Source organism: Coptis chinensis, chromosome 7, assembly GCF_015680905.1.
Source record: "Coptis chinensis isolate HL-2020 chromosome 7, ASM1568090v1, whole genome shotgun sequence".
Classification (NCBI taxonomy): domain Eukaryota; kingdom Viridiplantae; phylum Streptophyta; class Magnoliopsida; order Ranunculales; family Ranunculaceae; genus Coptis; species Coptis chinensis.
Window position 1 is genome coordinate 58,695,353 of NC_141462.1, and position 24,901 is coordinate 58,720,253.

The 24,901-nt window shown below is 39.0% G+C and overlaps 1 protein-coding gene and 1 long non-coding RNA gene across 2 annotated transcripts; one reads left to right on the forward strand and one right to left on the reverse strand.

Annotated features, from left to right (window-relative positions):
- Positions 1–264: 264 nt before the first annotated feature.
- On the reverse strand, positions 265–17,703 carry LOC147488157 (E3 ubiquitin-protein ligase RSL1-like). Its single transcript, XM_086570359.1, has 3 exons — positions 17,226–17,703; positions 2,096–2,865; positions 265–575 (listed from the first exon to the last, which is right to left on the reverse strand). The coding sequence occupies exons 1-3, from the start codon at positions 17,475–17,477 to the stop codon at positions 401–403; spliced, it is 1,197 nt and encodes a 398-aa protein (XP_086426485.1). The 5' UTR covers positions 17,478–17,703; the 3' UTR covers positions 265–400.
- Positions 2,986–23,973, forward strand: LOC147488158 (uncharacterized). Its single transcript, XR_015200952.1, has 2 exons — positions 2,986–3,259; positions 23,794–23,973. It is a non-coding gene; the product is annotated as an uncharacterized LOC147488158 (long non-coding RNA).
- Positions 23,974–24,901: the final 928 nt, after the last annotated feature.

A 24,901-nucleotide genomic window follows, 5' to 3' on the forward strand; every position in this document is an offset into this window, starting at 1 on the left:
GTTTGGCAAAATCTCCATAAAAGACATAATTTTAGTCTTCTAGAGTGTAGTACCAGATGGCCAGGGCACCATGCGTTCAGTGGTATAATTTAGATACGGAGGTGTTGATTCAATCAGGCGGACCATATAAAACTACACCAGGTTCAATGCCTGAAGCATTAGGTCTATGACTGTTTTAGAAACACGTGAGATATAATGACTTTATGCGCATCTCACTTCTCCAAAACCATCACGTACCGAATGGTTCAAGTAAGGGGACCAGCATTTCATTCATCGAGAAACCCCTTGAATCAACAACCTTGATAAGAAACACAGATATAAGGTACAGTAGAACAATTACAAGGAAAGCAAACCTCCCAATCATCTACTTCCCCAAGCCCCTAAATGTTCTTCACTCAAATTACAAAAAATCCCAGGCCTCCTCATAATCATAATCATCGTCATCTTCTTTATCAAAATCTTCATCTTCATAATCGCCATACAATATATTCTGTTCATCCCAAAGTGGACAAGTACACGTTGCTTTCTTGTTTCTCCATTCAGCTCCACAAGTATAACAAAACTCATAACCGCACCTGTAGAATAAAAAACAAATTCAAGGTTAAAACAAACATTAAAACACGTACAATCAAGAATTGATTTACGTATAATGTTCAGGTAAGTAATGTGGGAAGTGATCTATTGGATATAAATGCGTCTACCCTTCAGAAATTAGGATTATCCAGTGGAGTCAAGGAATTAAGGTGCACCTAAGTTGCATCACTCTCTTTGTGCCTTAGGGGCGCGGCACGCGCATTATTGAAGTGAGGCACGCAGTAATTAAAAATAATAAAGAAATGAAAAAAAAAGAAATAAAATAAAATATGACATGAATTATCATTGATTTGCAAAGCTAAATAATAAAATCAATTCTATAGGATTGTAAACTTGTCAACTATTGAGCAACACCCGTAAAAATCACGAAATGTTTTGGTAGTAATCGATCACTTGAAAGAAAAAAAAAACGTAAACAACACTTAAATAGAAAAATGAAAATTGTATCTCTCAAAACAATCTAGCTCAATTTCAATAAACTAAAGAAGCAAACAAATTGAACTAAGCCAAAAGGACTTGACAAAATAGAACACATGATTCAAATTTTGGAAACTCGTAAAAGTTCATTTAATTCATCTTTGTGTCTTTCTCTTAATCCATTTATCTTAACAAAAACTTGTAAAAATACAAATTTAGAGGGTACCCTAATATAAAACTTATAAAAATTGTATGATTTCTTGTACTCTTACAACTATTGGATTGAATGTGGATGTGTCACATATGGCCAAAAGTGTACAGTAAACAAGAAAAACTGCAAATGATGATAAAACGCGTGCCTTGTGCGCCTCGCGCCTCAACAAAAGACACAAAAAGGCACACACGTTATGTGTGCACCCGCGCCTTAGTTGAGCTGAGGTACTAAAGTGCGCCTCTCCGCGACTTACTCTCGCGCCTTGACTACATTGGGATTATCTATGCACAAGAATGTCTTACGAACCTACATTAAGAAATTGGCTATCCACTTCTAAACAATCGGGCATTTCGCTGAGGACTAACAGTTCACTTTACATTTGGGCATAAAGCCTACCACATGTCCAAAGTTGCAATTAAAGGTTTAACACTATGAAGAGGCACATGGCAAGTCATATATGAGTCACAAGGATTAGCATCGTGAAATACGAGGACGTCGATTTAAGGATTGTTAGACTCATAATTAAGTAAATGGCTTTCCGCTCCTTCACAACTTGGGCTTTCAAGAAGCATTGGTTGATTACATAAAATAATGCGCTACACATTCCCCTCATGACATGCAAGATAAGCATCTTAGTTCAACTAAGGAATACATATATAAATAATTATTTGGAAAGAAAAAAGTATATCTTACAACGGCACTATATATCAAAAATGAAAAATGGTATACTGTACGATACACGATTTGACACAATGCCTCGGATCAACAAAAGCAATCTAATACTAGTTAGTTCATTTTTGTTTTTTTACTAGAGCTATGAAGAGCACATGATTTCTCTTAAAAATCACCAAAAATTATTAAGAAAAGTACCTGCAAGTCATGTGGTAGCAACCTTCAGCCAGTTCAATCATATGGTTGCACTTCACACACTGGTGCCACAAGTTCTGACTGGCAAGAGACTTCAGCTTTGCTTCTTCTACACGTGCAGAAAGACTTGACCTCTTGAACTCAGCACACGTCAAGGTCCTATGCCATGGAACCTTGCAATCAACACAGAAAAGGACATGGCACTTGACACATTTCCTGACCACAGATCTATCAGCAGCCTTAAATTTATTTGCATATTCTAGAGCCTCAGATTTTGACATTAAAGTAGAGCACTTTGGATAGGGGCAATAAATTTTCTCTGTTATTGGAATTGATGCCTCCTTTATAAGTTGGTTCATCATCCCAAACAACTTGGGTGTCAAGAATTTTTTTGAGGTTTCTAAACTCAGTGTGATCTTACATCCTTCGTGAGGACAACCAGGTACCAAACCCTGGAGTATCTTGATTTCCACGTGCTGTTTCATACAAGAGAAGCAATAGTGGTGCAAGCAACCATTGACAGCAAACATTGTGTTTGCATCATTATCTTCCAAACATATGCTGCAAGTTTCAGTAGGATTCTTCACAATGTTAGAAGCAATCGTCCCTCTGATTTGAGAATCTATTGCATCCCTTGCTAATTTAAACGCAAACTTCAGATTATTTCCTGGCACTAAAATTGGGTGACAAATCTCAAATTTCTTTTGGAGCAAATTCACCTGATTGACTAATGTCGCAATTCTTCGCTGCTTTACTGACCAACGCCCTGTAATCTGCAGAATGAACAAGCAATTTGCCTAATTGAGTTAGTTGTTTATCAAGGAAAAAACAAGCGTCAGTTCCAAGCCATAGTCACAAATTCCTGGACTATAGTAATAAGAGCCTACCATAAACCTCTAGAGCAATTAGGTGTGTCAGCGATACTCTGAATATGGTAATAAGGGGTGGGGAATTATCTTCTTGCTCTAATAAAACAGCACAACCTTTACCATGTAGCAAACTGGTGGTGTGGAAACGAGAACTCCGTATCCACATTAACAAAGGTTAAAAAAGACAAAAAGGAGGCGGAGAGAGAGAGGTACAGCTATTTATGCAAAGTGGGAACATGCATGGAGTCATCCAAAACAAAAACATCGCAGCAAAACTCTTGTCTACATATTTCATACGGTTGGCTCACTTCTCTGAAATCATCGTAGGTTATATTTGCATTTTCAAATTTCTTTAAGGGCTGCTGAACTACTTCTTCCACATGTTTCTAGAAAAGATAGGTAAGATGTCCGGATGTCTATGATCATTAATCCTTGTTTTTTTAAGAGCATGCCATGTTCGTTTCGCCCCTGTAGCAGTAGTTATCTGAATTCTAACAACTCTTGCTGCTTCTCTGCCTTACTATCTGCTCTTTAGAAACTGCATACTTAGTGAATCATTTGAATTGAATCTGTGATTTAGGTATGTGAAGACAAACCAAATCACAGCCTGAAAACCCAAAATCGTTTCAATTTGTTCAAAATCATGAATTTCAAGTTCAAACTTTTTCACTTTTTATATATATTTATATATCAACTAATGAAATTTCGACACAGTTGGGATCTGAAAACAACCAATGCATGATATATCAAATTAGAAACCTTGTTTGATTGGCCTAATGAATAATGATGCTAATGTGAGTTTATTGATCAACTCTAGTTGCACAAAACTATACATACTTAAACAACCCTAATAAGTGAAAACTACCAATCTACCCCTGAACAATACACAATATACACTCATCACACACAATCTGTAGCAGAAAGCAGCATAGAGAGTTTGTTAAGTTAAAGTCCAAAGGTGCAATGGTGTGTAACTTTGTGAAAAACTCAGCTAACACCAAGGTGGGGGAAACAAATGGCAAACAGATGGTGGAAAGTTGAACATTTAGGATAAACTGCCAATCAAATTTGATGAAATGCAGAAAAGTGACCAATCTGAATAAGACACTTGTTGTCGCTGCACAAAGGTTGAGAACAGAAAGAGAGGTTTCTATATCATCAAGTACCTAGGTAAGAGACAACCTCATTATAGTGGTGTCTCTGTTATGAACTTGGTTTTACTAGGAGACAGGCAACAATAGGAAATGTGTGTGACCTGGGAAAACACAACAGTCAGTAGTAGATCTGCAATTGCAGAATCAAAAACCTAATCGACAACAAAAGAAAAGGCATGGAAATCTAAAATGGATCTAGAGGGGACCAACAAACTTTAATAGAGGACCATATAAATATAGATTAATACAAAGACATCAACCATATGTCCTTACGAAGATTCATGGGAGAGGAAACAAAGTGGCTAACACCACGCACAACAAGGGGTATAAAATACCAAATGAGGGTGAGACCAGACTTCCAACAGTGGTGCAGAATCAAGACACTGGAACCTAAACCAAGAGAGTTCAAGGAGCCTGTTTGAGACCAGATAATGCCTTTTTAAGTTCGCATACCACCGCAGAATTATTTTTGGATATCTCTATCAAGAAAAGAATTCTTAATTTCCACCGGGAAAAATCTCCACCGGTGAATAGAAGCAACAACAGTCAAAGTGCGAGCAGTAGTCATCTTTGCAACTAAAATTAAGGTCTCTTTGTAACAACTACCAACTGCGCACTTGTCTGGAAGAAGAGTGACTAAATCCCAGGCTGCAGTCATATGAAATTTTCTAAGCCTACATCCATATTGTCTCTTGCTGTGGAGCAGTTGCCGAAATTTCTTTCTACCTAATCCGTAACATAATGCCTTGTTTGTGTGCCACTGTGCCCCATAGTCAAGAACATCTTCCTGGAAGGTAGGCTTAGAAAAGTAGTGAATAAAAGAAGTAGACACATAATTGGATTCATAAAACAAGACAATCAAGGGGATTACAGTCGCCTTTTGATAACAGGAAGCTGCAATTTCCACATTGTTAAAGGGTGAAGGAAATCGCCAATAGGGTGAAGCTCAAAATTTAAAATGGTATCAACTCTGGTCCAGGAGAGTAACTGCAAAGAATGGGAGGGATACGAAAGCAGATGGAACAGGGGAAAGTAAGGCATCAATGACATCAGACAAGGGTCACTCCAAACCAAGTCAGACAAAAGTGAGAGTACTCCATCCTGCAGGGATAAAGACAAAGGAATCCGCTCAAGATACACAAATTGAAGAGGTCAGACCTTGTAGCCCAATTATTCAGGGCAGTTTGAGTAGTTGCATTTGAGTAAGTCATAGTTGTTACCACGTCTCTAGGCTATAAACGTGGGTTGTTTTGTTTTGCTTTGATAGTTATCTGTAAGGCTTTATAAAAGCCAGTTGAAGTTCAATAACAAAGTAGCCATTCCCAACTGTTAGTGTTCTTCTTAGTTTTTCTTTATTTCACATTTGGTATCGGAGCCGAAATCATAGGGGCCTGATTGATCATAAGATTTGAGTGTAAACACAAGAGAAAGTGAGAAAACATCATAACAGGGTATAGATGGCAGCAGAGAAGGATTCATTGTTGAGTATTCCTAAACTTGATGGTGACTATGAGCATTGGGCTATGCTCATGGAGAATTTGCTTCGCTCGAAGGAATGGTGGTCGTTGGTGGAGACAGGAGTCATAGAACCAACAAGAGGAGAGGTTCTTAATGGTGCACAGAGAGCAGATCTTGCAGCGATGAAGCTGAAGGATCTAAAGGTAAAGAATTACCTTTTCCAGGCCATAGACAAGACTACTTTGAAAACCATTCTTCAGAAGGACACAGCCAAGCAGATTTGGGATTCGATGAAAACAAGATATCAAGGGAATGAGAGAGTCAGAAATGCGCAACTGCAGACATTCAGAAGAGATTTCGAGGTGCTCGAGATGAAATTGGGAGAATCAATCAATGATTACTTCTCAAGAGTGATGATTGTTGCAAACAGTATGCGTAATTTAGGAGAAGATCTGCAGGATGCAAAGATTGTTGAAAAGGTATTGCGCTCCTTGTCTGAGAAATACAATTATATTGTATGTTCGATTGAAGAATCGAAAAATATCAAGTGCTTGTCAGTTGATGAATTGCAAAGCTCTTTATTAGTTCATGAGCAGAAATTTCGGAGGCATTCAAGTGGGGAAGAACAAGCACTCAAAGTCACTCATGCCGAAGGGAGTAATGCGAGGGGGCGTGGAAGAACAACCTTTCGAGGAGGAAGGGGCAGAGGAAGAGGCCGACAGACCTATGACAAAGCTACGATCGAGTGTTACAAATGTCACCAGCTTGGACATTATCAATATGATTGTCCAATGTGGGAAAAGAAGGCGAACTATGTGGAGTTTGATGAGTCAGAGGAACTGCTGCTTATGGCATATGTGGAGATGCGTGGAGGTAATCGAAATAATTTATGGTTCCTTGATTCTGGTTGTAGTAACCATGTGCGGTGATCGCTCTTTATTTTGTGATTTGGATGAGAGTTTCACACACATAGTGAGGCTCGGAAATAATATGAGGATGAATGTGGTTGGGAAAGGGAATGTGAGACTGTTTCTGGAGGGTGCTAGTCACGTAGTCACGGAGGTCTTCTATGTGCCTGAGTTACAAAATCATCTTCTTAGCATTGGTGGATTGCAAAGAGAAAGGCCTAGCCGTGTCTTTGATTCAATCCAATGAATGTCGAATTTATCATCCCTCAAGAGGCTTGTTTATCCACAATCGACATGACCGCAAATAGAATGTTTGCCTTGCTATCCGAGTCCACGGCCAGAGAAGCAATTGAAGAAGGAGGTATGTTTGCAAGCGTAAACTCAAGACATGATCGATCTTTGGCATCGGAGGTATGGTCACCTTGGTTACCAAAGCCTCAAAACATTGCAGCAGAAAGGTATGGTGAAGGGTTTGCCTATGATCGAGATAGATACCGGTGTGTCTTGATTGCTTAAAGGGAAAGCAACATCGGAGACTCTTTTCCAAAGAAGAGTACATGGAGAGCTTCTCTAAACTTCGAACTCATTCATGCCGATATATATGTGGGCTGTTACTCTATTTCAAAGCGACCCACAAGAGGTACCTTATCCGTTTTATTGATGATTATAGTAGAAAAGCTTGGGTACATTTTCTGATTGATAAGTCGGATGCATTTGCCTCTTTCAAGTTATTTAAGAAATGGTGTAGAGAAAGAAACAGTCTTGATATTAAATGTTTAAGAACGACCGTGGTGGGGAATTTACTTCGAATGAGTTTAATGATTTCGTAAAGAGAATGGCATTAAAAGGCAATTGATCGCAAAGATACACACCATGAATGTAATGGCGCCGCAGAAAGGAAAAACCGGACGATGATGAACATGGTGAGGAGTTTGTTGTCGAGAAAGGTGTCCCCAAAATATTTTGGCCGGAGGCGATCAACTGGAGTCTCTATGTTCTCAGCGGGGAGCCCCACTTTATCCGAATCCGCAGACATGACACCGGAAGAGGCGTGGAGTGGGGTTAAACCTTCAAGATAACTCATTTCGGGGTTTTGGCGGTGTTGCACATTATCATGTTCGGATGCACGAAGAACGATTTGGAATACAAAAAGCCGAGTGTGTTATGTTGGGAGTGAGTGAAGAATCGAAGGCCTATAGACTTTATGATCCTGTTCTGAAGAAGGTAGTAATTAGTCGAGATGTTGTCTTTGAAGAAGACAAGAAATGGAACTGGGATGACAGTTTTGAAGAGAAGATTGCTCTTGATTTGAAGTGGGGTGACGATGACGAAGCTGCATGCCGGATGAGTCGAAGAAGACGAGAATGCAAGAAGCAACGAAGATGAAGCTGTACCAAATCTTGTGAACCCAGAAATCTCGTCTTCTGGATTTTTAAGTGTGAGAACAAGAAGATCCCCTGTATGGGCGGGGGACTATGTCTCTGGAGAAGAGCTTTCTGATGAAGATGTTGTGGCTAATTGGGCATTTCTTGCCACTACCGATCCAATGACCTATGAGGAAGCAGTAGCTGATGTAAAATGGAGAGAAGCTATGGATTTAGAGATAAACGCCATTCAGAAAAATAATACATGGTACTTGACAGAGCTGCCAGCAGGTGCTAGAAAGATTGGGGTTAAATGGGTTTACAAGACAAAAATCAATGAGCACGGTGAGGTAGAAAGATACAAAGCCCGCTTGGTTGCCAAAGGCTATGCACAGAAGTACGGCATTGACTATGAGGAAGTATATGCACCTGTGTCCCGTATGGATACTGTTCGAATGTTTCTTGCCTTAGCTGCACAAAGAGGATGGTCTGTTTATCAACTTGATGTTAAATCAACCTTTCTTCAGGGAAATTTGACCGAAGATGTTTATGTCGATCAACCATGCCAAGAGGATATGAGGTGAAAACTGCAATGCACAAAGTCTATAAGCTCAATAAAGCATTATATGGGCTCAAGCAGGCGCCGAGGGCATGGTTCAGCCGTGTTGAAGCTTATTTTTTGAACGAAGGCTTTGAGAAGTGTAAAAGTGAACAAACACTCCTCACCAAGGTCAGTAAACAAGGTAAACTCTTGGTTATTAGCCTTTATGTTGATGACTTGATTTATGCTGGAGACGATGAGAATATGGTCGCTGAGTTTAAGAGATCGATGATGAATGAATTTGACATGACAGATCTTGGTAAAATGAGGTTCTTTCTTAGGTTAGAAGTTTTACAGCTTAGTGAAGGAATTTTTATTCACCAAAAGAAATATGTGCTGGAAGTTCTAAAGAAATTTGGTATGGAACACTGTAACTCTGTTCAAAATCCAATCTGCCCGGGTTTTAAGATTTTTCGAGATGATAATGGAATAGAGGTAGATAGTTCTTATTACAGACAATTGGTCGGTAGCATGATGTATATGACAGCCACAAGACCGGATATTATGTATGCAGTCAGTTTGATCAGTCGATATATGTCGAAACCAACAGAGCTTCATCTCTTGGCTGCCAAACGAATTTTACGTTATTTACAAGGAACTTCTGGTTTTGGACTGTTGTATAAGAAGGATGGAAATAAGGAGCTGATTGGATTCACTGATAGTGATTATGCTGGTGATGTGGAAGATAGGAAGAGCACCTCAGGCTATGCTTTTGTCTTAAGCTCAGCTGCAGTAGCTTGGTCCTCACGCAAGCAGCCGATCGTTGCCTTAAGTACAACCGAAGCAGAATACGTGGCTGCTGCTGTATGTTCAACTCAAGCAGTATGGATGAAGAGGGTGTTGGAGACGTTGGGGTATGAAGGGAATGAAAGCACAGTCATTTTCTGTGACAATAGCTCAACCATTAAGCTAGCTAAGAATCCTGTCTTACATGGAAGAAGCAAACATATACAAGTGAGATTTCATTTCCTTCGTAACCTTGCAAATGATGGAGTCGTGAATTTGCTACACTGTGGTACACATGATCAGGTGGCTGATGTGTTCACAAAGCCACTGAAGTTGGAGTCTTTTCAAAGAATGAGAGAGCAGCTTGGAGTTTGTGACGCATCTTTGATAAACTAGTTTGTTTTTGGACAGTCTAGTTTAGGGGAGGGAATGAAGAGGTCAGACCTTGTAGCCCAATTATTCAGGGCAGTTTGAGTAGTTGCATTTGAGTAAGTCATAGTTGTTACCACGTCTCTAGGCTATAAACGTGGGTTGTTTTGTTTTGCTTTGATAGTTATCTGTAAGGCTTTATAAAAGCCAGTTGAAGTTCAATAACAAAGTAGCCATTCCCAACTGTTAGTGTTCTTCTTAGTTTTTTCTTTATTTCACACAAATATGATGAGACACATACAATTTCTGTACACTACGATCTGAACACCTGTAGCCCTTTGCCCCTCACCATAATCCAGAGATACACAAAGCAGATCCTTCAAATAATCTGGTGCATCAGCATCAGTTCGAAGGACAGAACAGGTACAACAAACAACATCAAAAGTTTGAAGAGAGACTCATGTGAAAAAAAAGTGATGAACCAAACGTTCAAACAGGAATGTCTGAAACTCAAAGTTCATCCAACACAATAAAGGGCCTCTCTATGAGCCGTTCCAATAAACTTCACCGAATGCGGAACTTCCCAAAAACAAGAAAACTGAGAGCAATGAACTGCATACTCGGGATTGACATAAGTGACTACCAGAAATCAGATTCAGAGGCAATGAGACTGGATATAAAGATCAGAGAGATAGGTAAAATGATGTTAAGATATCACCACTTTCCAACAACATAAAAGTGACATAGGCAGTGAGAATGGATTTAGGAGATGAGGATGCAGATGTGAATGTAAACAGAGACATCATTCTTTATCTGGTGCAGTTAAGGAGCTATGTGGAGTCTGAGAAACTTTAAGTACAGAAGGCCAAACCTATGGGGCACAGTGGGACACAAACAAGGCATTATGTTACTGGTTAGGTAGAAAGAAATTTCGGCAACTGCTCCACAGCAAGAGACAATATGGATGTTGGCAAGGATGAATTGGCTGCAGATGTACTAATGTTTTTCAGTTATCTGTTCTTCTAAGCTCTGTTAAACAAATTAGAGCACTAAGCCTTCCAACAACTCTTCTCACAACAAAACATACACCCATCCATGCAACTTTGGTCCTTCGTAGTGGAAGAACGCTTTTGTGGGTTGTGGCACTGGTAGAATAGTCTGAATAGGTCTCCGAAGAAAGCAATTGCCAATTGTGTCTTCATAAATCTCTACCTCATTTGCATTATACAGCAAACGACATGGTGCATATAAAGATTCAAGAAACATGTTCAAAACGACCTCTATGGGATGAGAAATCATAAAAAGAAGGGGCACAAGATGGCACCATCATTGCTTAGTTATTGGCCACAGCATTTTCGGGCCAAATGCTATGTAGTCAAAGGTGCCGCCATTTTGTTGAGCTATGCAGAGTAGTATAACAAGTAGCACTCAATACTCACAACAATGAACAAAACAATCTCTATTCTGATTAATAACTTCAAATCAAACAAAAGTGTCTTTCTCTAAAACCCTAACTGCCTTTATATTATATAGGCTGCCTAAAATACATGCAAGAAAGAAAGACTGGACTCTTGCTCTGTGATGTCCACAAAGCCCAAACAAAACCAACCGAAAGAAAATAACTAGTAAATAGAACCTGGTAGGGGTGGCAATGGGTCGGGTTCGTTTCGTGTCATATTCGGGTCACGTGTTAGGAGAGCATATCCAAACCTGACCCAATTACTAATCGTGTTGAGTTTGTCAAACCCAAACCCAACCCGCCTATATAACGGGATAACGAGTTACCCAACGGGTGACCCGCTAAGCCAGCGAGTCAATTTCATATCAATTTCGGATCGGATTCACAGACAATCTGTATGCAAAATATTTAGTATTTCACGATTTTATTTATCAAAAAAAAATATATAAAAAAATATGTATTAATTCTCAAAAACTATCCATAATTGAAAATTGAATAATAAAATATATCTTTATCGAATGAATCAATATGACAGTTAATCATTCTCCTTTTAGTCGTTTATTTTAGGTAGTTGGGATGATAGATGAGATTTTAGATCAGTTTCGGATCGGATTCACAGAAAATATTTTGTATTTCAAAATTTTATTTATCAAAAAAACATATATAAAAAAAAAATATATATATTAATTCTAAAAAATCATCTATAATTCAATTACATATCAATGAAAATTGAATAACAAAACATATATTTATCGAATGAATATGACGACTAATCCTTCTTATTTTAGTCGTTTATTTTAGGTTGTTGGGATAATGAGATTTTAAAAAATAATGAAACTTATCTTAAAACAGGTTATACATGTCATGGGTTGATGACCCGACCCATTAGACCCGAGAACTAATCGGGTCAACTAACGGATTACTCGGGTTAACATATGTGACCCTAACCCAACCCATTTATTTGACGGGTTCGGCGGGTCAACCCTTAAATTACCCAAAAGCCTTTTTCTTCAACCCAAATCCGCTAATTTCGTGTCGGGTTAGCGGGTCATGTACAAAACTGTCACCCCTATTTATAGGCGCACGCCCATCCCTGACAATATTCATACTGCATCATTCCTGTGTATTGGGAGAAATTCAACCTCGAATTTGACTCGTCGTCATCAGAAGAACTATCATAATAAGGAAGAAGGTGTTTCACATTGAAAATATCCGAAGTACGGATGTGATTGGGCAACTGTAACTTTTAAGCATTGGAGTTGATCTTGCCAATCACCTCTAAGGGACCGATTTTGCGAGGACCCAACTTGTTATATTCAGCAGCTATATTCACCAGCAGGAATCCGATCCTTAGTAAGAACAGCCCTAACAAAATCCCCAACCTCAAAGCTCACATGTCTACGATGACAATCAGCAGAAATCTTGTACTTGGCATTACATTCAAGCAAGTTCCTTTGAGTAACTTCATGAACATCATGAATCTATTTAGTGAAATCCTAGGCTTGACCATGAATGCGGCTTAGATTTGGGACAAGAGCTAAATTAATAGGAGAGCGAGGATTACACCCGTAAACAATCTGAAAAGGACTGTAACCTGTGCTTCGATTCACTGAATAGTTAAAGACAAACTCAGCTTGAGGCAACTCGTGCTCCCATCTCCTAGTGTTATGACCTGTCAAACTGCGAAGAAGAGAACGATTCGCCACCTCTGCTTGGCCATCTGTTTGAGGGTGATATGCACTACTGAAATTAAGGTAGGTGTATACAAGCTTCCACAAACTCCTCCAAAAGTGACTCAAAAACTTTGTATCCCGATCGGACACAATAGACTCAGGCAAACCATGCAGATGATACACATCCTTAAAGAACAACTGAGCAACATTCACTGCGTCAGTGATCTTCTTGCAGGCAATGAAGTGTGCCATTTTGGAAAATCTATCAACCACCATAAACACAGAGTCCATACCCCTTCGCGTACGAGGTAAACCCACAACAAAGTCCATACTAATATCAGCCCAGGGGTGAACTAGCATAGGTAACGGCATATACAACCAAGCATTGGTTGCATTACCCTTAGCCACCTAACAGATGCGACAACGGTCCACAAACTTATGCACCTCTTTAGTCATATTAGGCCAGAAGTAAGAATCAGAAACAAGTTTGCAAGTCTTGTCACGCCCAAAGTGCCCCGCACCATGTAACTCCTTAACAAGCATCAACCGAAGACTACAATCTGGAACACACAAGCGTCTACCTTTGAATAGAAAACCATCATGTAAAAGATAATTAGAACGCCTACCCGCCTTCATCTCAGCGAAAATAGAAGAGAAGAAAGGATCATCATCTAACAAACCACGAAAGCTGTCAAAACCAACCACTTGAGCACGCATAGAAACTAGCAAAGAAACACGCCTACTAAGTGCGCCTGCCACTTTGTTCTGGGCACCCGACATATGCTTGAGCACGAAAGTAAAATCCTGTAAATAACTAGACCATCGTAACTGTCGAGCGCTAACTTTATCTTGAGAACCGATATGCTTCAGAGATTCGTGATCGGTAAGCAGAACAACTCATTATGAATCAAGTAATGATGCCAATGCTTAAGTGACAATGGCATAAAACTCTAGCTCGTAAGCACTATAGTTTTGCCTTGGCCCAATTAACTTTTCAATGAAATAGGTAACAGGACGACGAGTTCGGCTAAGAACAGCCCCAATACCAACCTTAAAGGCATCAGTAAGAACCTCAAAAGGTAAAGAGAAATTAGGTAACGCAAGAACAGGAGCTGTGATCAATTTCTGATTAAGCAGCTCAAAACTCGCATCTGCTGACTCTGTCCAAAAAAAATTCCCAGTCTTCATACAGTCGGTAATCAGTGCGGTAATAGTACTAAAGTTGGGAATAAACCTCTGATAAAACGATGCAAAACCATGGAAACGTGTCATGCAAACTAGTCAGCCTAGGTCACTGTCTAACCGCATCCCATCCACCTTAGCCTCATCCACCGAAATCCCATCTTTGGAGACCACATATCCCAAAGAGAGAACGCTATCAACACAAAAAGAACACTTCTAAACTGCGGCATACAACCGAGTAGCTCTTAACGCAATCAAAACGTCGTGCAACTGACGTAAATGCGACTCCAAGCCAGTGCTATAAACCAGGATGTCATTAAAGTAGACGACTGCACAGTGGCCAAGAAAAGGCTTCAACACCTGATTCATCACTCTCATAAACGTGGTCCGAGCATTGGAAAGCGCAAACCGCATAACCAACAACTAAAACAAACCTTCACGAGTTTTAAAGGCTGTTTTCCATTCATCCCCAACCCAAATTCGTAATTGATGGTACCCACTCTTAAATCCAATTTCGCAAACACCACAACACCATGCAACTGATCTAACAAATCATCCAAACGAGGTAGGGAAAGCGGTATTTAACAGTAATTTTATTAATGGCTCTACTATCCACACACATACGCCAACTACCATCTTTCTTGGGTGTCAAAAGAGCTGGCACAAGGACTAAGACTATCTCGGATATGCCCCTTGGCAAGTAACTCCTCAACCTGCCTCTTGAGTTCAGCATGTTCCTTGGGACTCGTGTGATAATGTGGGCAATTCGGTAGACTAGCCCCTGGAACAAGGTTGATCTGGTGCTCGATATCACGTAAAGGCAACAATCCAGTAGGCAACTCAGCAGGGAAAACATCCTAAAACTCGTCTAACAGAACCTTAACACAATTGGGTACATCACCAGCAACGCCACTAGTCTGTCCGATTAGCACGTACACCACACCCGATTCCCTCATCTCTTTCTCAAAACGATGCATAGACAATAGGCTAGAGGATTCACCCTTCTCACTACTCGATGGTGGAGCTACTGTTTTAGTTGGCATCAAGACAATACGCACCGAGTCAACCATAAAACTATATGTGTTCTGGCGACCATCATGGACAGCCCCTCTGTCAAACTGCCACAGTCGTTCTAACAGCAGGTGACACGCATCCATTGCTACCACATCACACCAAACTTTGTCCTTGCATTTAGAACCAATAGAGAAACTCACTAGGCAATGCTTAGACACAGTTACCTCAGTATTCTTGTGCAACCAAGACAATGTATACGGCTTGGGATGCTTCTCAGTCGGTAGCTTGAGTTTCCTAACTGCTTCCTCAGAAAGCACGTTCTCACAGCTTCCAGAATCAATAACAAGACGGCATGCCTTTTCTCCAATCGTCCACATAGAATGATAAATGTTATTACACAACCAACCATCACCACCCTCATCCTTGGGTGTGAAACAAACCCTACACACCACTAACATCTCTCCCTGATCACCGTGAACAACTTCCTTTGGCAAATCATTGTTACCCACATCAAACAAAGGGTTGTCGAAATCGTACAGTTGTTCTTCTGTTAAGTTCTCATTCTAGACAAATAAATTCTTCTTCTTGCAGTTAGAAGCAATATGACCTTTCTCATCGCAACTAAAACACGTTGTCTCTCTAAATCTCTGTCCTCCACCCTGCTGAGTTGTGGGCCTATTAGAAGGTACAGTGTTAGCATGAACGGTCATGGCATTAGAAACTCCTCCTCTGCGATTAAATTGCTTTTCTAAACACAAAGCCCTTTGATGAACTTCTGAGACCAACCAAAGGATCAAACAAGTTCAATGCATCTTGGAAGTTTTGTCGTAGTCCACCAATATACCGATGAACAAGTTGTTCTTCAGAATCCATTAGCTCCGCTCGAACCACCAATTGATTGAAATCTTTGGTGTACTCATCTATGGATCGAGGTCCTTGCCTTAAATTTTGGAGGTGATTGTACAAATCACGCTTGTAGTTATAAGGCAAAAAGGCAGCGTGCATGTACTTCTTCAGCTTCTCCCAAGATTCAATCTTTTTCTTACCTTGTTGACTCCTAGTAGCCTTAGTTTGTTGATACCATGCAAAACCCCTTCCCCTAAATCTTGTGACCACAAGAGGAACTTGTTTGTTCTCAGGGACCTATTTGACCTTGAGAATCTCCTCCACATTACAGATCCAGTCAATAAGATCGTCAGGTTGTAGACTACCCTGGAACTCAGGGATCTCTACTTTTATCCCAGATTCTCAGTGCCTAGAATCCTGAACATGTCTGGCGGCACGAAACTCTGGCCTGGTGAAATCAGCATAAGGGTTTTCATCCTCCTCATCATCGTCACTTCCTGCCAACTCTAGAGAAAGAGAACGATCGCGCTCTGGCTACTGTCGCTGAACGGCTGCCAATTGGGCGGTGAGCGCATCAACTTGCCGTTGGAGATCGGCCACACGATCTCGCTCATACACATCTAGAATAGGATCCATCCTTTGAACTCTACCATGACCTGCTCCGCGTCTACCACGAAGCATGATGTCAGGAAAGTTTGTTGGCTCCAGAACCAGATTATGCAAAGTGGTATAACAAGTAGCACTCAATACTCACAACAATGAAAAGAACAATCTCTATTTTGATTAGTAATTTCAACTCAAACAAAAGTGCCTTCTCTAAAACCCTAACTGCCTTTATATAGGCTACCTAAAATACATGAACAAAAGAAAGACTAGACTCAGGCTTTGTGACGTCCACAAAGCCCAAACAAAACCAACCGAAAGAAAATAACAACTATTGCCCATCCTTGACAATATTCATACTGCATCATTGAGCCTACACCCAACGCCTTTGGTACTGCCGCCTTTTACATGTTTTTGTAACCTTCCAATGCCTCGCCGCAAACATATAGTCTAAATGTTTTAACACCATAGAACCTAACAATAATAAATAAAATTTCTCAAACTGATTTTTTAACAAAAATTTGAAAAAAAAACAAATCATTGTATCACATTGAACCAGACATGAATTTTGTAAACATTTCACCAAATATTACCACATAAAATAATTTTCTTAAACCATGTTTGACTTTAGGAAATAACGAGTCTTATTCCTCTGTACATGCACCATGTCTAGGACTCTTAATCTAATCCCTATACAAGCAACTAAATGAAGACTAAAAGGGTTTAACATTGACTTTTATACCATTTAATCAACTTACACATACACAGAAACTGATGGTAACAACGCCTAAACAGTTACATCCAACTCACTACATCATTTCTACGCAAATTTTCAGCACGAACACAAAAAACGAAACACATATAAATTCAAACAACAATGTCATGCATAAACTCAATCAATACTTACTAGGAAGTACGTGGTAGGATTAACACAATAGAAATCAATCCTCTTAATATTCAAAGTCATAGCAGCATTAAGACCTTGTATCAAAGCCATCAATTCAGCAGCTCTATTATTGTTCGACTCAATATTCACCGGTTTCTGTAACTTAAACACCAAGTTATCTCTAAAATCACATATACCAACTCCAATTCCCCCTGCACAAACACAAACACTCTTCTTCTCCTTCCCAACATTTTCTTGCTCATCACTTATCATCCCCTTAAAATATAATCTAAACGGTGGTTCAATGATCCCATGACTCGAACCTTCACCAAACGGTTTCTCGAAATTAGAACCATATTCTTGCCACTCCTTTTCTGGAATTTCGTGAATTTGACGTGCGAAATTTTCGTCGTGGAGTTTACGGTTTATGTTTAGAGTGATTTTACGTAATTGGGTTTCACACTGTTGGTGATCTTTTTCATGGGTGGGTAGTTTGGTAATTGGTGCTGACGTGGAAGTTGATGGTAGTTGTTGTGGTTCGTGAAGGCGGTCTAGGGATGCGACTAGAGCTTCTTGTAATTGTAATTGATAAGCTAAGTCTTGATCTACTTCCATAATTTCTCTTCTTTGTTGTTCTAATAAATATTTTGCTTCTTCGATTTCGTCCATTGAAAATATAGAGAATGTCTTTCTGTTCTGCTCATTCTCAGTTTTATACCTCGCCCCTATTTTCAAATCGACATTGTTCAGCCCACTTTGTATATGTTATGGGCCCCTGTGGAGTTTACACTAAGGCCCACCGCGCGACTCATTGTACGGGTTGTTTTGTTGCAAGAATCTGGTTATAATAAGTAATCAATCCAAGCCAACATGTTATTATGTCTTGATTAAATCTACTGGATCTATTGAAACCCCACTGCTTTCAACTGACAATCGTTTCTTATTTACATGATGAGAAAAATTGAGAAAGATATTCATGTGAGGTCTTTGAATCCCTAAATAACTGCCTTAATTAACAATTAGAAAATTATTATTTTGATTACGTTGTAATTAACCATTTCACATCATCTTAGCTCATTTTGGCTAGGAATTGAAGTTTTAAATTTGCTCTAAGGGCATTGAAATTTTAAAAACAAATTGGAATTTGGATATGGCTTTTAGTTAAGTTCCCTTTGACCTATGAAAGAAATAGTTTACAATGGTGGAGAAGAAGAAGTTTCTCTCTCCTTATTTATCTTTTTTGTCCACGTCAAATGATGACTACTCAAAACATTCTCAGTTTTATGTTTATTTTTATTTTATTTTTTTCAGGGTAGAACCATTGGACACTAGCAATTCTCTAGTTTTAGTTACTTATAGACACTCCATCCACCCAACTCTCCGAGTCAATTGCGTGTTTTCTCCCTCTATCTAGCTTCTCTCTTTTTATACTAACTCCCTTGTCGCACAATCGAAACCTCCCCTAAAGACCGCATCTTCCCTTAGTATCTTTTAGTTTTAGTTTGAATAATCTATGCCTATCTTTGCTTTTCTATCTCTTTCTCCTTCAATGTCGTTTGTGTAATGCCAATATTCATCATCACCGACAAAATGTTGAAAATCATTAGGATCCATAGGAAAATTTCAAGAGTTCAGTAGTTTTTCTTTTTTTTTTTTTTTTTTTTGCTAAGGAGAGGAGTTTGACATTGGAGAGAAGGTGAGAAATGAAGGGAGCCGTGCGATTTTGGAAGATTATAAGGAGATAGCACGCGGTGTATCGAAACCGTGCGATTTATCGAACACCACATGGGTTTGGGCCTATGCTTTGGGCTTATCTAACGTGATGTTGCAAACGCAACGCCGTATTTGGGCTTATTTGGCGCGGTGTTGCGAAAGCAACGTGGGCTTATACTCGCGGTTTATCCAAAGCAACATGGTTTGGTGTCGAATCTTTGATGTATGGGCAGAAGATGTTTGGTGTTTGAATGATTTGATATTTGGTTTGGTCAAAACATTTGGTGTTTTGAGGTCTCACCATTAAAAATGTTTTTAGCAGTTTGCTAGTGATGAATCAATAATCGGAAGAGATGGTGTTAAATGTGAGTTTTTCCTATCTTCATATATAATTTGCTTCATTTTGTTTACTTTATTCTTTTGGATTATAGGAAATAGAAAATTTGAGGTCTTGATCCTTTAGATTAGATATTTATTTGATTATTTTATGCTTTATGTTTACTTCCACGGAGCAAAAAACATATTTTAGTTTCTCTTGGTGTTTTTTCTCATATCTAAAGTTAGGTAAATAATTTAGATATAGTACTATTCAAACTTTGGGATTCTATTGATTATGTGGACGTGAAAACATATAATTTTTTATGCTTCTTTTTTTCTTTTTTCTACGTTAACCTCGTCTCACTAGGATAGTCGAGTTTGTGGAGGAGTGTAAAGCCATAAAATATGTTACCATAGTTAATGAATATTCTCGTGTATCGATCTCTAGTATATTTGTGATAGGTTTATTATGTAAACTACCTTACTTAGTTTGTAAATAATTTATATATTCTTCAAGATGAAGATGAGAAGAATATGAACACTGAAAATCAAGTAAAAAGTGAGGGAGATGAGAATGAGACTTTCCTATTCAAATCACTATTTTCATTCTTAAGTTAAATCAACCAAATCCATCGACGGCAGCGCCGCCATTTGATATATGTCTACTCTCCCCAAGTCATCGTAAGAAGATGATAACAAGCAAACAAGTTCATAGGTAGCATGTTCCACAATACATGAGAAATAAACAAGTTATATCAATAATACACCTTCTCTTGTAGTTGTTAGGATAGGATGAGAAGGGATTGTTCACCACATGGACACGAGATTTAATTATAAACAACGAACTCAAGAGATGAAGAATGGGATTTGAGAAAGGGTTTTTGCTTGTTTTTGGTTGAAGAACTCATAACTAATACTAAAACTAAGGTTGTAAATAGATTTAGAGAAAACAAGACAATGAAATAAAAGTATGACAAAAAGAAAACTAAAAAAAGTTTACTAATAACTAAATAAAGAAGAAAGTGTAAATGAAAGATTGATAAATGGTTTGGGAAGGGTTCAACTAATTTAGTTTGGCTGAATCCATCATTTAATGATGGGTTTACACCATTAAAACTCTCATCTTTCCATTACTTCATGGACAAACATATAGAAAGATTGTGGTTTTGATTTGTTCCCTTGTGGAGGTGTGTATATCTCTATATCACACACACTAGCATGAAAGAATGATTATTGAACCTCTCTAAGTGGCTCTCCTCATATCTTAGTTCTTCCCTATATTTAGCTATTTTGGAGCTAGCATGAGAGAAGGACTTAAGCCCTCAAATGATGTTTAAACCATCACTAGTGAAGTATTCATCATCACCAAGCTTTCATTGAACCCCCATTACAACTTTACCCCTTCTATACTCTTCCACATTCTTCCTTACTCTTCTATTTTAGTGACAACTAATGATTTTTGTCCTCTTTTGCTTTTGAGTGGATAAGTGGATAAGATCAATGAGTTGTGGATAAGATTAAAGAAGCTTGAGCTAGCTTTTGGGCCTATTTGGTCAAGCCCATGTCTTTGAGTCTTGGGCTTTAGTCTTTGGTCTTTGAAGAGTCTTGACTTGGTTTGGGAGCTTTGACTTGACCGTTGACTTTGACAGTTGAATGTTGACTTTGAGGTTTCTTTTCCAATTAGTTTGTGCTTCCATAAGATGTACTCTTTTAAGCTCCATTTAGCACTAGATGCCCTCTTTTGAGAGTCTTTGTCCAATTCAGGCTTGTATCCTACAAAAGTATTAAGAACATAAGTTTTCTATATTATTAAACACATAATTGACATTATTTAAGCATTGTAAGGGTATAGAAATACATATTTAAGTACTTATTAGTCACTTTTTTACTTAAAAAACTTGCCAGTTCGATAGTTGATGAGGGAACACAATGGTTCTATTGCTTGGGAGTTGGGTATTCATATTGCTCTCTCTTATAGGGACATAGTGAATGTGGTTGTTCTCACGATGATGTTAGATTTTATTTCTTCTGTGAGACCTGACAGAGATTTAAGGCTTTGATCTATCGACAAGAAAGTGCTAAATTGTTGAGTTGACACCTTAGCAACCTAAAACGTCCCTTACATGTACCGTACCCGCACTCAAAGCGCGTTTCGACGCATTCAAGTCAAATTCGTCATTAAAATGCATTTTAATTTTTGGAAACCGTGATTTACTGCTCATTATTTCATCATGCACCAGTTTTTCGAACCTAGCTTGTGGGCGCCAAGTCTCTTTCTTACGTTGTTGAGAGATAAAATTTTAGAATGTAATAGTAAAGAAAAAGTAAGGCTCTCAAGTATTGAATGTGGTAGGGACAACAAGTACACATGTCAAGCACAATTCTTCTTTTCATCCATACTTCATACATGACTTCAGAGGATTATTATGTAGAAGCGTAAAATTATTTAAATTAATCTTTTCCAAAAGTACAAAATCATGTAGTTTAATCAAGTGAGCGGAGTGAACGTTTCAGCGAGGGGTGGGTGGGGGGGGGGGGGTACATAGCCCAAAATGTAGTTTGATAGGGTTTAAATGCATGCGTCCTCAATCTCTCACCTTCCCTCTGTCGCTCTCTCTTCCTCTCCCTCCTTCACTCTCCGCCACTTTCCATCTCCCTCTCCCTCACTCTCCGCTCACGCCCCCACTGCAATGCAGTATACTAGTTGATAATTTCATATAAGCCACTTTATAAAAATGTTCGAAGGGTGAGTGTATAATGGCGCTTTCAAGACGCTCTGAACAATATGAATTTTTTGAGTTAGGCGCTCTAACGCTCTCGCTTTGCGCTTTGGTTGCTAAGGTCGGTGTAAAGGTTGTAATCTGTTTAACCTTACAAATGTAGGTTGATTTGGGGAGAAGGGTTGTATGGATTGACTGAGTTCATATGAACGAACTGCTTACGTATCAAACTCTCTCTCTGGGGGGGAACTTGAATCATGTCATACGTAGTTCCTTATCCTCTTTATATAGGCAAGATGCTCGCGCCTCCTGTTTTTCCGCGTCAGGTCAAGTTCAAGTCTTCATCTTATTGGCGAACCATGACGGCGAGTTATGGGGAATCAATGAGATGCGTGCCTGAAGTTTCGGTCATGAAAGCCATAATAAAGACGTACGTTTCAAGCCGTTATGGAACGGGATGAGCGAGAGTCATGGAGGTCGCTTTTCGGCGAGTTCGTTTATTCGACTCGAGTCACTTTGAAGCGATCTCGCAGGACGAACACTTGAGATCGGTTGGAGGTCGCTTGGTTAGTTAGATCGCTTGCCTGAGGTGAGTCACTATGAAGTGAGCTCTAAAGACGAGGATCGGAGGTCGGTTGGTAGTTCTGTTTATGCTGGACACGTACTTGATATTCATTGGATGTGAATATTGCTCCCTCACACAGGCCCATCTCAATAGGTCGCTTTGCGCGTAGGAGCGATCTATTAAGAGAGAACGATAGCACGTATTTAGCATGTATGAGGATGCGAGCAGTTTGTGAGTAGAAATAGCAACCGCCTCATTTTGTGGAATTTGAAAAAACACTACATAAGGTTTCGTGTCATCTAGGGTTTGAGTATAATCATGACTTGCCTTCGGATTTGAAAGGCTTTTTGCACAAAAACACTTCTGGAGAACTGAAGAGCCACCGTTCCCTCAATTTTCAGAATTTTGCAAAGGTTATAGAGTATCAGGTTAGTTTCTCTGCCATTTTCATTTCTTTTGCTTTGTTTTCTTTCTCTCTTAGAAGTCCTGTGTAGGTCTTTGTTTATAGCAAAAATAACAACGTAAACATGTCTGATTCAGATGACACTCAATCTAATGAGGTAATAGTAAAGTCGGTAGGTTTTGAGAGTGAGGAGATAAAAGTGAGATCAGAATCTGTAATAGCTATAACGAGTAATTCAAGCTCTGCTATGGCGTCTTCTTCTTCTAGTGGTTTACCTCCTAGGATTGCGGATAGAAACGTTGTGAATAATTTTCTAGAGTTGAGGGAAGCTTGTGATATAATTGTTAGCGAGCTGGCTATTTATGACCTGAGTTTTGTAGAGAACGTTTTTAGTACGGAGTTCGATCCAAGAAATTATGGGGTTGTTGTTTGTGACGGACAGTTGAGGGTTGGGATGAGGTTACCGTTTTCCAGGTTAACCTGTGATTTTTTGAATTTTCGTGAGAAAGCACCCTGCTAGTTCGTTGGCAATATGCGCATGGCGTTTGTTAAGGGTATTCGACTTGTTGAATGAGAGTGGTGAGTACCGCATTGAGGTCGCTGATATTGTGGAGCACTTTGCTATGAAGTGGTCTAGGGGAAATAACTTTAATTTATAGACACTGACCAAGAAGTCGAGCGTCTTGGATGGGGTTAGTAATGAACCCTGGGAGAAGAGGCCATTGCTGGTGGTTGGAAACTATTGTGCTCATGGGTTTAGTGTCCAGACTAGGGTTTGTAATTTTGCTGGTATGTTTTTGTGTTTAACCTGTAGTGTATTGAGACATATGTGCAAACTTTAACTGATTCTTTGAACTGGTTGTCTTACAGAGGTCATTGTTACAAGGCGGAGCAAGCGTGGGCTGATTGAGAAGTTCGCTAAGCTTAGTCGATCTCTGAAACAAGCAAAGCTGCCTGATAAGAGCCCAACATTGTAGTTTTAACCCTTTAATAATATTACATTTAGACCAATTATATTTATAATAAATAAGAGTTAGTACTGTTTACGTACTTTTGTGTATTTCAGGTCTTGAAGTCAACTATGTGAAGAAATATGTCACTTTTGTAAGAGAAAGGTGCAAAAATTGGTTGCTAAGAAGTTCTAGGGTTAAAGCCCAAGTTTCAAGGAGAAAAAACCTTTTTAAAGCCCAGTCAAAGCTGAAAAGTCAAAGTCAACGCGGGAATAATTAGAGCATAAAAGTCAACATAACTTCCGCAGGCCGTATCTTTGGACTTAGACTTCAAAATTGGGCCTATTATATGTCAAAACGACCGGCTTGGAAAGAGATTTCTAATGGTCTAAGCCTTGATCTAATTAGAGGAGTAAAAGTAGACAAAAAATTTATTGTAGTAATTTCCAGCAGAGAAACCCTTTTTGGACTTAAGTAATTAGGTTTTGGGCTTGATTTCGTGGCCCAAAACATAGCTTCGAAGCCCATGCATGAAATTGTAAACCTAGCCCTCTCCTATATAAAGAGGACTAAGGTAAAACTATAACTCTCTCCTACCTCTTCTCTTTAGTTCAATTTAGTTTTAAAATTTTATGTTTTATTAGCCTAGCCACCATTAATATAATTCAAGTTATTTTTAATACAAGTATTCCTTTAATCATGTCTTCTTCTTCTCATTATTTACTCCATGATAGTCTAATGAACCATAGCTAAACCTCCATTAGAGGGGTTTGATTGAAGCTTTGATGAAGATTTGATGTGTTAGTATAGAATAGTTGTACTTAAGAGCTTCAAGTCTAGGGTTTTCTATTTAGCAATAAGTAAAATAAACCTAGGCTAGAGGGTAGTTCATTCACCATGAGAATGGATTTCAACTTCCTCTAATGCTAATTATTAGTTGGCTAGAGATACCATAAATAATTAGGGATAAAAAGACCTAACCTTTATTGTGAACCTTGTTTGAAAACATAAAGATTAGGGTTGCAACA